General features: G+C 36.9%; 3 protein-coding genes across 6 annotated transcripts; 2 read left to right on the top strand and 1 right to left on the bottom strand.

The window, feature by feature from the left end:
• The first annotated feature begins 478 nt into the window (after positions 1 to 478).
• On the top strand, positions 479 to 3679 carry zgc:92606 (uncharacterized protein LOC100000242 homolog). 2 transcript variants are annotated; one of them, XM_057340933.1, is made up of 6 exons: positions 479 to 538; positions 625 to 679; positions 2192 to 2281; positions 2464 to 2542; positions 2913 to 3031; positions 3175 to 3679. In XM_057340933.1, the coding sequence occupies exons 3-6, from the start codon at positions 2192 to 2194 to the stop codon at positions 3238 to 3240; spliced, it is 354 nt and encodes a 117-aa protein (XP_057196916.1). In that variant the 5' UTR covers positions 479 to 538; positions 625 to 679; the 3' UTR covers positions 3241 to 3679. The 2 variants fall into 2 exon arrangements, with proteins under 2 accessions (XP_057196916.1, XP_057196915.1); XM_057340932.1 differs by having other exon boundaries at positions 484 to 679.
• A 363-nt stretch (positions 3680 to 4042) lies between these two features.
• Positions 4043 to 7638, top strand: si:dkey-26c10.5 (uncharacterized protein LOC563797 homolog). Of its 2 annotated transcripts, XM_057340919.1 has the most exons (7): positions 4043 to 4302; positions 4584 to 4679; positions 6206 to 6304; positions 6551 to 6661; positions 6745 to 6899; positions 6986 to 7086; positions 7206 to 7638. In XM_057340919.1, the coding sequence occupies exons 1-7, from the start codon at positions 4221 to 4223 to the stop codon at positions 7333 to 7335; spliced, it is 774 nt and encodes a 257-aa protein (XP_057196902.1). In that variant the 5' UTR covers positions 4043 to 4220; the 3' UTR covers positions 7336 to 7638. The 2 variants fall into 2 exon arrangements, with proteins under 2 accessions (XP_057196902.1, XP_057196903.1); XM_057340920.1 differs by lacking the exons at positions 4043 to 4302; positions 4584 to 4679 and adding an exon at positions 5780 to 6117 and having other exon boundaries at positions 7206 to 7626.
• A 178-nt stretch (positions 7639 to 7816) lies between these two features.
• trpv6 (transient receptor potential cation channel, subfamily V, member 6) lies at positions 7817 to 13194 on the bottom strand. Of its 2 annotated transcripts, none has more exons than XM_057340838.1 (16): positions 13121 to 13194; positions 12805 to 12940; positions 12358 to 12455; positions 12153 to 12275; positions 11924 to 12064; positions 11747 to 11845; positions 11468 to 11643; positions 11171 to 11317; positions 10996 to 11075; positions 9833 to 9968; positions 9474 to 9724; positions 9222 to 9387; positions 9073 to 9139; positions 8703 to 8971; positions 8475 to 8581; positions 7817 to 8383 (listed from the first exon to the last, which is right to left on the bottom strand). In XM_057340838.1, exons 2-16 carry the CDS (start codon positions 12933 to 12935, stop codon positions 8128 to 8130), a joined length of 2247 nt encoding a protein of 748 aa, XP_057196821.1. In that variant the 5' UTR covers positions 12936 to 12940; positions 13121 to 13194; the 3' UTR covers positions 7817 to 8127. The 2 variants fall into 2 exon arrangements, with proteins under 2 accessions (XP_057196821.1, XP_057196820.1); XM_057340837.1 differs by having other exon boundaries at positions 12805 to 12965; positions 13121 to 13190.
• Positions 13195 to 13277: the final 83 nt, after the last annotated feature.

Raw genomic sequence — 13277 nt, 5'->3', positions numbered from 1 at the left:
AATATTAATTCATGTTGAGTACGTGTAAAAACATGTGTATTTATTTATTTATTTACTACTACTATCTATTACTTTTAGTAGCAGTAGTAGTATTTCTATTGCCAATCTTTGTTAACCAGACATTTATGATGTTATCATGTAAGTAATGCCACCGTGGTGGCTCTGTTACGCCTACAAAACTGGTTAAAATAAAAGTACTGCATCTGTATTGTCCCGTAATGTTGCTGTAACAGAAGCCATACAAGGACAAGTCAGACAAGTAACGCAGATACAATACACACACACAGCTCGCTTTATTGGTCTATTTTTTCTGTATTCTGATTGGTTTTCGCGATCTAGCCACAGATGAGCGACAATGCCCTCTGCTCAATAGAAGCGCCGTCAATACATTAAATCCCCGCCTTCTTTCCCATCTAAATCGTTAGTGGTGATGTCAGTCTATTTGAATATTTCTCATTGGTAAATCTCCAGAATAAGGCGGTACACTATTTGTTGTTGTTTGGGAGAAGTGGGCCGGTCGGTCGACATCTTCAGCATAGTAGGCGCTTTAGGAATATACATTTATTGTGTTTTGGAGATTATTGCTGCTTAAATACGGGCATCTAACGTTAATTGTTATCTCAGAAGGAAAGACAGGAGGAGAAACCCACCCATCCCTGAATAAGTTATTGAATTTAAGGTATGTTTATGTTTGTTTACAACTGTTAAATTAGTAAATGAAGTCCCGTCAACGATTGCCGCGTTGTGTGGTGTTTATCATGTACTTGTGGCTCAGATATTTAGACATTCCTCCTTAATTTACTGCTCACTTTTGTATGTTTAGACATTCCTCCTTAATTTACTGCTCACTTTTGTATGTTCACTTTTGTATTATGTGGAAAAACAGATCAGTTAACGTTACATGTGAGAAGCGGGTGACCTCGCGGCCTGACGTCATCAGTTGTTTTTAGTTGATATGGGCGCCGTTATCTGACATTATTATGAACGTTCTGACGACCACACAATGCAGATTGTTTACTATTAAAAACGTTAAAGATGAGTGTGTGGAAGTTAAGGTAATTTAGATTGCCCGGAGCAGATACTAGTGAGGAGGACATGTTTTCGCATTGCAGCACTTTCTAAAATGTAAACCAAAGACGACAAAAATATATGTATACCATGGTATTTATGATTATGCATGTCTAAAACATAGACGTGCATAATGGGCAATACCAGTTTTTTAGTAGTCAACTGATATAAGTCATATTTTAATTGGGGAAATATTGTATAGCATGTTTGTGAGGAGTATAGTACAAAAGGCTATGATAAATAGATTAGACACCCACTGGCTAAAGTGATTTTTGACCCACGTGATCTGCTACATTAAACACCTTTTCTGAGGTTTGCACTCAACCACTAAGTTAGAGTAAATAATACAGAAGTGTCTTACACTACAGGCATTTGTGTTCAAGTGGGATTGGGAGGCATGTCTGTATTACATAATGGCCGTGTACAGGGCAAACTTGTCCCAAATTTGGGACTTGACCACTTTGCAAGATGAGAACACTGGTCTTTTCACATTTTATTTTTTATCTTACATATAATAATATGTGTATGTAATGCTTCAGAATAAGTCTATGAATGGATCATCATTGCAGTGATTAATATGTCTCTGTAGCATTCTTTTAACCCCAACTAAAGCTTTTCATTTCTTACACCCTGTCTACACCGGATGTGAGCGGTGCGGCATGACGCAACAAGTTCCTTGTTATTAATGGGTTTGTTGTGTCGCGTCACACCGCATCCAGTTTGGACAAAATAAAAATGTATAATGGGTTCTATATTGTCTTCTGTCGTGTCACATCCGGTGTAGACACGGTGTGGCTTCAAAAGAGGCAAAATACTTTCCTGCATCAAGCAATGAAAGCATTCAAAAAGTCTGTTTATTTTGACACAAGAATTGGTTAACTCCTGACAGAGTCCTGACCTATAAACCCCATTGAAAGCCTTTGGGATGTGCTGGAGAACACTTTATGTACTTGGTTTCACTCACCTATCATCAATAAAAGAACTATGGATGATAATGAATGTTAACTTGTGACATTGCAATGGTTGTTGAAACAATTCCACAGCATTATGCTCCACAATCAAAGATAAAAGCAGATTTTTTGTTAAATGCTGATATTATTGTACATGTGTGTTTGTTTCTTAGATGTCAAGCCAGTATCAGCGAAGTGTTCCACTGGAGGTCAGGAGAGCGGAAGGGGAGAGAGTCCGCGCAAAACATCCAGATAAAATTCCGGTCAGTCTCGTGGTTGGAAACAACAATAACATTTCAGCTGTTTTCATACATTATTTGTTACTAGGATTCAGTGCTCTTAAAAATAAGACACTTTATTAATTAGGAGCTACTAATTTATTACTCTGGTAAAAAAAAATTGGTTACAAAAAAAATTATTGTGTGAATCATTATTTTCTCTTTAGATAATTGTGGAGAGAGCTGCACGGTCCCGAGCCCCTGAGCTTGACAAAAAGAAATACCTTGTTCCTTCAGACCTTACAGGTGACAAATGATGTTACATATACGTCCCATTATTCCTCTGTTAAGAAGTCTATATTCAGAAAAGTTAGTTTCAAGATTAAGTCAGTCTGAAAATCCTTTATGATTTACATCCTTATTGTTAATCTAACATTTTATTAAAACAAGTCAGCTCATGACTTTAGTCCCTAACTATTGTGTACTGTTATAAAACAGTAAATTAAGCACATTTTTATGTAAATGAGGGTGTTTCCTCACTTTCTCAACTCTTGACTGTATAAACTTCCCCATTCCTGTATTCCTCTTGAGAAAAAAACGAAACCGTTTACAAATTGCTAAGTTTTGATTTGAGTAAACTAATTTTGTCTTTTTTCACTCCCTCTACTTCCTCCAGTTGGTCAGCTCTGCTTTCTGATCAGACAGAGAGTGTCCATGAGGCCAGAAGAGGCTCTCTTTTTTTTCGTGAAAAACTCCCTTCCTCCATCCAGTTCTCCCCTGTCTGTAGTGTACGAGGTAACTCAAGCACCCTTCGTCTCTGACAGTAATATGTTATTGCAACAAAATGCCAATATATAGCCGTAACAGCATGATCTTAACTCACCTTTATGTTATTGACCACTCTGATCTAAATGTAATGTTTTTGTCTTTGTTTTTAGGAACACCATGAGGAAGATCTGTTCTTGTACATGACATACAGTAATGAAAGTGTTTATGGTGCCTGAGACAGAATATGAAAGGATTGGATAGAGGGAGAGAAAGATGATGACAGAAAACAGGGAGGGGGTTTATAATGTACCACTATTATGCCATGCTCAATACATTGTACCTTATAGGGCATTGTTGAAGGACTGAAGGGTTGTTTGTGTGTGTCAGTGTTTGGAGGCAACTATAATGTATTACACTAAACTGATTTATAATAGTCAAGCATCGTGACTTGAGCGGTTTTAGAGAAAGGCAACAGAAGAAGTGAGAAAATAACATCAGTACAACAAAAATAAAACAGTAGAGCAAGAAAGTATTCATTTCATCTTTCTCTCCCAGGAGCGAGTCACCTGTATTTAATGCAAATAGGTTTTTGTTCTTCTTTTTCCTTTTTGTAAAGTATTATCAATAACTTTTGTGCATATAATAAATACCTGTTATCATTTATTGATCATATTATGGTGTGTACGGTGTGGAGTCTTTGTATTTAATCTTTTAAATACAGATTATGTCTGGATTATTTGCTGCTTTTTGAAAGACGTACTATTCCTGTTGTAGCAGAGAATATTTCAAGGATGCTTTTCTTTTAAAATAACTTGCAAAAAATAAAACAATTGCAATAGACATTTTCAGAACTTACCTACTGGGAATTGCACCTGCACAATACCCCACATGCAGAGATTTACAGATTTCCTAAAGGAAAAGGCATAAGTGTTTTTTATTCATTCTGACAGTGTGAAAAACAGAAGTGAGGGATACTTGCCAGGGTGTCATGAGGAAGTTGCGGAGAAAGAAACGATTGTGTGATCTCACTATTAAAAAAACTGGTGTCTGGTCAGCGGATTCAAATGTAAATGATCTATCAGCTATTACTGTTTTATATTCATCACAGAATCATAGTTGAGTTCAGACAATATAGCTTTATCAAAGACTTTGTCACGCCTGGTGAAACATCATTAGTCAGGAAAACTAAACTAAAGGGAATTTGCTGAAAAAAGTCATGGAGAGTCCAAAAGGAGTAGAAGTTGAACTGGAGGAGATCAACACGGCTGAAGAGAATAAAGAGAGTCGGAAGACAAAAGGTAAATAATTATATACAAACATTTATTGAAAAGAAAGAAATAAGTTGTCATTATTGTGAGCTGCGAGTCCACTTTTTTGAAAAACGATGTCACTGTATTCAACAAGAGAAACGTAATTATTTGTGCAGGACAATACAAAATTGTTGAAAATAGTTAAATGAATACAATCCGATATGTTATTATCATTATATATTACCCCAAGAAAGACCATCTGTTTTTCTGGTCTGTTTATATCTAACCACTGTTTCATTGCGGTGCATCTTTTCTAACTAATTTTGCAGAGGAGGAGGAAGGGAATATATACACCACTCTGAGTCAACCATCTGAGCCTATATATGGGATGCCCTCTTCAACTCGTTCCTATACAGTCAATGAAGGTAACACACAGATCAGCTAAACATATGCAAATGCCAGACTAATAAAGTGCTGATAAATTTTAACTCTTTTGAGACTCCATGGTCCTGTTAATATTTCATAAAATGGCACTGAAATTTAACATAATTGAAGATTCCTGTATTATTTAGATGATTATGATAATGAATTATAAACAATCTCAACTTGATTACAAGCTTCAGACCACCTTATTAAAATATCATTTCATTACTTCTGTTTGGGGTCACCAGGTATAAAAAATTAATGGAATGTATTGTTTAAAGTGTTTTCCTGCCATTTGTCTGTGTAATCGTTTTACTGTGTTTCTGCTGTCCCAAACAGGATCATTGTTTCTATATTGGATAAATGAACAAAAATTGCATCCTTTCCATATAATAACACAAAGAGTTTGTAAATCAATAATAACTGATTAAATTCACAGGGACACACTAAAAGAATATGGGAGGAAGAAGAGGTTAAACATTCAAAATGACTGTTTTTTTAACAATTTTTAATTCTAAACAGACAATATCAAAAGAGCATGGGGGTATGTGCTGTATGAATATATAATGATATCAAATTAAATACATTGTGTGTTTGAAATAAAGATTGCTTTAAAAATAATCTACATTTAACGCACATGATATGCTAAACGTGTGACAATACAGCTGCCTCTTTTGTCTAAAACAGGACAAGTGGAAAAAAAGGCCGAAAAGAGGAACCAAAACAAAAAGTACTGATGCAGTGGTCAGTAAGAAACTATTGAAGAGTTTGGTTCCAAAATGAGATATTTGTGAAAAATGAAAATTTTCAAAAATCATGTTTCTTATTATGTTATCATGTTTTTCTTGTGTTTTCTTGTGTTAGTTAGCTGTATTTTTTTAGTTATTATGGCTTGAATCAAAACAAACCAACTGCAGTTTGATTGATATTAATTGGAATATGCACAGTAAAAAAAACATGATTTTTGAAAAAAATTAAAAACGGAGTTATCTCATTTTCTAATTTCTACATATGTTTAAAAATACAGATTTTATGCTTTTATGCTCGTGATTTTAGTTGACGAGCTTTATATTTAGTCTCTTCAAAGATAACAAGGTCAGTGGGTATGTTTTTGTCCTCGGATGTCATCAGTCATTCTTTAATCTTTTCAAAGGCACACACACAGAGCCTGCATTGTGTTACAGAGCTGAATTTCACGTTCACGTCGTACGTTACTACAACAACGGGCTCGAGTGCGGTGAACGCGCAGGTGTGAGGTGCATTTTAGAGCTTCGTTCTGCGGTCGAGTGCGTCGGGTTCACAACGCCGTTTATATTACTGTATGTTTTCCGTCCATTTAGACACAAGGACAGGGCAAAACCATGTACATCAAATTGTGCAATTTCGGCAAGCCTACAGACTGCGCACTCTTGTCCGAAGCGAAGCAGCAGACAGTTGCAGGTGATGGATGATGTGATCGCCCATCTTGCGTTGTGACGTTGCGTCAAAAATATAAATTAATGCTTGTCTCAATGTTTTTTTCCGCTAGATACTCAACGGAAAGTTCGCGTTTACCGCATCATTTCATTGGTGCTTTTTGCCGTCTGCGTCCTGTTGCTGATTGTGGTCCTCGTGCTGTTTGTAAAGTGTAAGTATTTTTTGTTTACTCCAAAATATACACCACATTTTGGGTTCAGTTCCGTAACTGGACACATCTCTGGGTTATTTCCGGGACAACACATTTCCCAAAGACAGCACACGCTGATGACAAGTATAGTTTAAATGCACTGTAAATATAAACATATCAATATTTTTATAGGCTGACTGTAGTGAAAAGGCATTCTGCTTTGTTAGGTTTGTTTTAAAATCTTATGCTGCATTATGTTATGAATAGTGATTGGGAAGCAGTCATGTCAGACTGCAGATCCGACTGACACAGCCCTGCAGGAATGCAACCTAATGAAATGCAAAGATATCTACCAACAGTCATTGTTTCATGAAAGCCGTAAGTTTACTGTCAATAGACACACGTCATTTAAAATGTTTGTTTTATTTACAGTATGTAAATTGTAAACTGTTTGTGTGCAGAGTGTCCGTGCCGTCATGATTGTGACAAGGGCTGGTCGAAGTTCGAGAACTCTTGTTATTTCTTGTCTAAAGACCGCCTCTCTTGGCATGAAAGCAGAAAAGAGTGTCAGAGAAGGGGAGGAGATCTTGCCAGCATTACTAATGAACGTTTGCAGGTCAGTTAACTCCACCAAAAGGAGTGTTTGTCATGTTAAGTAATTTATTTATATCTTTACCTTTCCTCAATATATCATCTGTGCAGGGGTATCTGACTACAAATGGGAATATGTACTATTGGATTGGCCTCAATCAAGTGGGCACAAATCAATGGATGTGGAATAACAACACTGTATTGACAGTGAGGTGGGTGTGGTGGTGTATTTATTGTTGTTACAATTTGTGTAATGTTAATCACAATCATAAAATTACGGAAAAAAAATTTAGATTTAGTTTTGCAGATAACTCTACTTTTGTATGCACAGATATTGGGGTCAAAAGTTGTCTAGTGGGGATTGTGCTCTCCTGGCTGCAAATGAAGCACCTGAACGGAGCTGGCACCAATCTATCTGCACATTGTATTTACAGTACATCTGTCAGATAACCAGAACTTAAGAGTTGCTTACGTATACCAGCGATCTCAGAAATTTCATGAATCACTTTTATTATCTTAATGTCAGAACTCTCAACAATACGAATCTCCTTTTTTAAGAAGTCTTGGCAGAATAAGTGAGAGTAAAGCAGGCAAACACAATTAATACAGCTTTTTTCCTCATTTACAATGTGCATTACATACATCTAGCAAGTTTATTATGATATAGTTTATTCAATTAGAATTGAATACATTTTAATTATACAGACAGTTTGAACAGATCCCATTGTAACTAAATCTTTTCATTGTACTAAAATAAATGTTATACATACATCTCATTGAAAAATTTCACTTGTGTTGCTTAATCAAGCTTCTACTGATCTCACAGTTCAAGTTTGTCTACCAAATACAGATTCTATATAGTTAAATACTGTAAAACACTAAAATAATTCAGAATAAGTTAACACACTACTTCAACATTTAAATTTACATAACTTAAAGTGATAATTCACCCAAAAATGAAACTTTTGTCATCATTTACTCACCCTCTTGTCATTTTAAACCTGTCTGACTTTCGTCAGTGGTGTAGCAAGTCAGGTCTGGGCCCATATTCCAAAACTAAATGGGACCCTTCTGTTCGCGACTGCGTTGCGCATTACTGCACATCGGTTGTTTACTCAGGTTTTTTATTTAGATGTTGACATGCATCAATCGCGCTCAAATAGTAACGGCAGACCCCAAGGGAGCGCAAACTGAGTAAATGATGACAGAATTGTAATTTTTGGGTGAAACGTCCCTTTAATATTGACCTGTTTTCAGACAAACTTCACATCTGGGGAATCCACATTTTCTTCCTTTTCACATTCTATACTCTGACGAATAATATTCCAACATCTTAGTGGTCTCCTTTTGGGCAAGGGCTTGTGCTCCTCAGTAGAACTGGTTTGCAATGGATCATTTGTGGTACTACCCTTCCCATTTTCCTCTTTCTTGCCTGTTTCTTCATCCCTGGAGAATGCATTGATATAACGTCTCATTTTTTGCGCAAACGGGTCATTGCGATCCTCCACTCTGGAATTGTAAGATCATACGTGATCAAAACTCAGTGCTCACTAATTTTTTTTGGAATAAAAAAGAGATTGTGCGCATAGCATGTCCTTACCGGAGGTACCAGTGTTCACCAAGGCCATAAGGCAGACCACAGACACCCAGCCTTGGCCACAGACGCAGTGAAAACCTTCTTTCGAGCATCAGATTAGTGGCCACCACCTACAAACAGAGAAAACAGGTTTTACTTCCAAAGTCTCTTGTTCTTCTGTATACGATTTCTCCACATTTCCAAAATGATGGCTGCGAAAAATGTGGAAAGGAAATGATATACACAACTAACCTGGACCCTCCAGAGTTCATCACGTTCCTGGGTGACCCTCCACTGCGTGTCACTCATCATGGCGATCAGGAGGTTGAACAGGAGGATATAAGAGACCACGCTGAAGCCCACATGGAGGCAGTGCACGACCGGATGGGTGTAGATAGTGTGGTCCACAGGCAGGTCTATCAGGCCGATACTTAGCTCAAACTGGGAGAATATGGTGATGGGGAAAGAGCGGTATGCTGATACAGCAGCAGGGTCTTGAGTCATGTACACCATCCACAAGGCTGAGCAAAACAGTGACAAGCGTGTAAGCTCAATCCTCACCAACATTTGAATTAGATACTAGCATATTCATATTTGTTACTGCAACGGACATCTTACTAACCAGTGGAAAATCCAATGAGAAAAATGAGGGTCAACCACATGAACTTTGTCAAATCTCCAAATATTGTCTACAAAACCAAAAACAAACATGTTAGGCTGTAATGGATTACAAAAACAAACAAGTATAGTGCTGTCTGCCAATCACCCCACCTTTTGAATAACAATGACATAGGGACCCAACATCTCAAAACCTCTGGCAAAGTACATCATGTTGGACCAGCCAAGAACCAGAGACCAAGCCATCAGCACATCCTCACCGGCCAATCCGCTCACCCTCTTAATGCACAGAATCACGACCAAACATGCATAGCTAACCCTGCCATGAGATACAGATATGTGGTAAAACAGAGTGTGAGTGCATAGAAACAAATTTCATTTAGTTTGGATTAAAGCGGAACTTACAAAGTGACATGGAAAGGGCCTCCGAGGGCGCTTTGGCCAAAGTAGCTTTTAGCCCCCACTCGCAAAATATTGGGATTCTGAAAATAATAGCAAGTGAGATTTGACCAAAGTAGTTTGTTTATAAAGCCAGAACGAGTATCAAATATGTAAAAAATAATGCTGACCTCTAACAGTAGAATTATAATGGCTCCTATGACGCTGATAATCTCTCCAATCAAACGCATGTGATCTGTATGTGTCTGATAACTTTCCTAAATACACATAGAAAATTATATTTGCATATAAAAATCATAAACAAAGTAAACAAAATAATGTATAAAAATACATATACTGTATGTAAACAGTGCTGTCACACACACCTTTAAGTTTTTTTGGATTTTTGTGGTTCTGTCGTTGTCTGCTTTGGTGTAATTCTCGGGAAGATCCTTTAGAGGGCGGTATACACAACACAGAGTAAATATGCTAATGTACAGCAGATACACCAGCATCAACAACCTAGGAAAAGATCAACAGAAAATTGTGAAATGGCATGTCAAAAATGATCCCTTAAGCTGAAAAAAACTAATAATGCTAAAATATAATAAACCGTATTAAAGGTCCAATTTCTGAAATTTAGCGGCATCTAGCTTGCCGGTGAGGTTGCAAATTCCAACCAAATGCTCACTCCACCCCTCCCTTTCGAAGCACTACAAATGTCATCACATTTTCGCTTCTTTGCCAAAGGAGATAACGTATTTACGAAACATGCTCTGTAGAGCAGTTTGTCCATTTAGAGCTACTGTAGAAACAACATGGTGAATTCCATGTAAGGAGGACCCGCGGTGTATGTATAGAAATAGCTCAAAGGTAATAAAAACATAAGTCTTCATTATGTAAGGTCTTTATACACCTTTGAAGACATAGTTATGTATTATATTGCATTTCTGTCAATAGATCCCTCAAAAACTACACACAGCACCTTTAAATACATAATAAATAGTCTAATATCATGCTGTTAAATATCAAGTAAGATTTTATTGCAGTGATGTGTTGTCTGATAAAATCTAAAAATGAAGCCATCAAAGATTTTGAAGCCATCAAACAGTTTTCAAAATGTTTATTAAAAACTATTTACCAAAATAAATAGTTGAATAGTTGAACTATTTATTTTATATTTAACTTTAAAAGTAGGGGTGTCACAATATATCTGTATTGACAATGATATTATATTATTATACTAAGAGCCACAATAGTTACAAATGCTCTTCCTACTTCCTCACAATTGTATTTTGAGTGAATTATTGTCCAAAAAAAAGAGAAAACACAAAATAAACAAAATTAAAGATGAATGTAACTGATAGCATCATTCATTTATTATTAATAATAAATAAATAAACTAAAAAAGGGGAAAAGATCAATATATATTGTTGGATATCATGCATTGTTTTAACCAAGATAATTGTGACAGCCCGTTTTTAAAGATGAGACTTTTTAACATGCTTAGTTTTATGTGGTATTTGTATAGCATGTGATGCTACGGCACCTGAAGTAATGTTTCCCGTAAAGATTCCACTTCAGACTGACAAGCTGACGTACTGGAGTCAGCTCAAGAATTCTCCTGGCCTAAAACAGTAAAGAATGAGGTGCAGTAAAGAGATTAGCATCGGCTAAAACTATTTTCAGGCCTTGTTTGATATCCTTCACATATATATACACACCTCTCTCTTCTGACTGCTGACAATAATCTCAAGCACGGAGAGGTCGTCCACTCTGGAATCAATCTCAGTCAGGTCATAAAGGTTGGATGACAATGGTCCCAGACTCCACTGAATAACCCGTCTGCGGTTAACCAAATGCTGGAATACCTGCATAGCATTAAAGGAACCTTATAAATACACAATGTCATTCAAAACCTATCCTAAACGTAGCATCCATGTTACTGTGTAGTTCTAGAACAGAATAGATGTCACTTCAGTCAGTGTTTTTGGATGAGATTTGAAACGGCTTGCGCTCACCACAAGGTTGCCCTCCTTAGCAGCGAGTTTGAAAGATGTGAGGCCTCTGTAGTTGGGAATCATGTCTAGAGGGAGGGTGGGGTCCAGCTCTGCATCTCGCGCCATCAGGATATCAAAAATCTGACAAGCCGTTGTTTTATTGGGCTGCAACACTAACAAATGCAGGGCTGTATTACCTGTTCGAGAGAGAGAGAGATGAGAGAATGTTTCATCTTGTGAGACAAATTATTAATGAGTCAATACAATAATTATTATTACGAATAGTTATTTTTTCCTTACCCAACGAATCCTGAGCCCGAATATTGGCCCCGGCTTTTATCAGCATTGAGATGATTTCTTCATTCCCAACACAGCTTGCAAATGCCAGGATGTGTTCACCTGCAGCCACACAAAATACTTTTAATATTTGTATCGTTTTTTGATAAATTACAGCCGTACAAAACGCCACCATCTCACCAAAGTACAGAAGACCTCCTCTTCTTTTGCGGAAGTACATGCCGGTGACCCTGGGTGTCGCCACGTCACCCCCTCTAACTATTAACTCCCGGACTAAGTTGACATTCTGATTAACCGCAGCAATGTGGAGGGCAGTTAGACCTGTCAATCACAGCATTCACACACCCGTGAGATATTCTTGCGTTAATAACAGTCATATTATATTCAATGATTTTTTAAATGACTTTACCTTGGTAAAGATCAGATGTCATAGGTTCATTAATGAGCTCTGGTGCTCCGTCCATTAATGCCACAGCCGCTTCGAAATTATTATTCAACACTGCCACGTGCAAAGCTGTCTCTCCGAGCTCACCTATACACACACCCAGTGTCAGATCCAGATCAAACGTGACACTGCTTTTATCACACCAGCAACGAAAGAAAACTGTTTTTACCTCTCTCAAAGATATTTGTAGATGCACAATCCAGAAGTTTCTTTATACATGCTGCATTATTTTCCTTGGTGGCGGTAAAAAGGGGAATGTCATTTTCTCTGGAGAACAAAAAAAAAGAGATTTTCAGAGCATTTCTGCAAATGGAGATGAAGTGGAGCCATCACATATTTATTACATCATTGTATTGTCTTTTTTGGTCTTTTCTAATTCTCTAATTCAAAATTTACCTTTTTCACTACACAACATTGTTTAACAAATAAACATTTTAAAACCATTCTTTACTTCGTAAGGATAGAGCAGATGTTTCAGCACTATGTGTTGCTTTGGGTGGAAAGCCAATGGAAACACTGTTTGCACCATTATTTATATACTAAACATTTTCATCTTCATTTTTACATTTTTTGTGTATGAATATATAAAAAACAGACTATTACATATGTGTCATACCTCTTGCTCTGCATGAGAAAGGTCTCATCTAACATTTCATTCCATCCCTTCCTGTGCTGGAGGCGAAATTTCATCTGGCTCCACCAATGGTTTATCTCCCCTGCAGCGGTTCTGGAAATGGCTGGTGTCATGGTCTCTGGAGGAATGTCAGACCAAAAAGACTGACCAGAAGAAAATTCAGTGTAAAATTACGTAAATTATATATTTATATGAAGCACTAATACAAAGTCTATATTACTGTAAAAACAACCTTACCGACTGTCTAATACACATTACAATCACCAGTAAAACAATAAAAGCAATGTTATTAACCTACCTTAAATTCTAAAAATGTTATTCCAGTGTTATTTTTTTAGTTATTCATGTATAACATGTTTGTTTTACATTGTCACTGAACAATAGAAAGGCAAGTGTCTGACATCAGTATTTATACTTCTAGCTGTACCTGGGAAGGAGGGAGGAGACGTCATATA

The sequence above is a fragment of the Triplophysa rosa genome, linkage group LG8 (genome assembly GCF_024868665.1).
Source record: "Triplophysa rosa linkage group LG8, Trosa_1v2, whole genome shotgun sequence".
In the NCBI taxonomy this organism is placed as follows: domain Eukaryota; kingdom Metazoa; phylum Chordata; class Actinopteri; order Cypriniformes; family Nemacheilidae; genus Triplophysa; species Triplophysa rosa.
The sequence above is the reverse complement of the archived record's forward strand: the minus strand, read 5'-3'. Positions and strand labels throughout refer to the sequence as shown.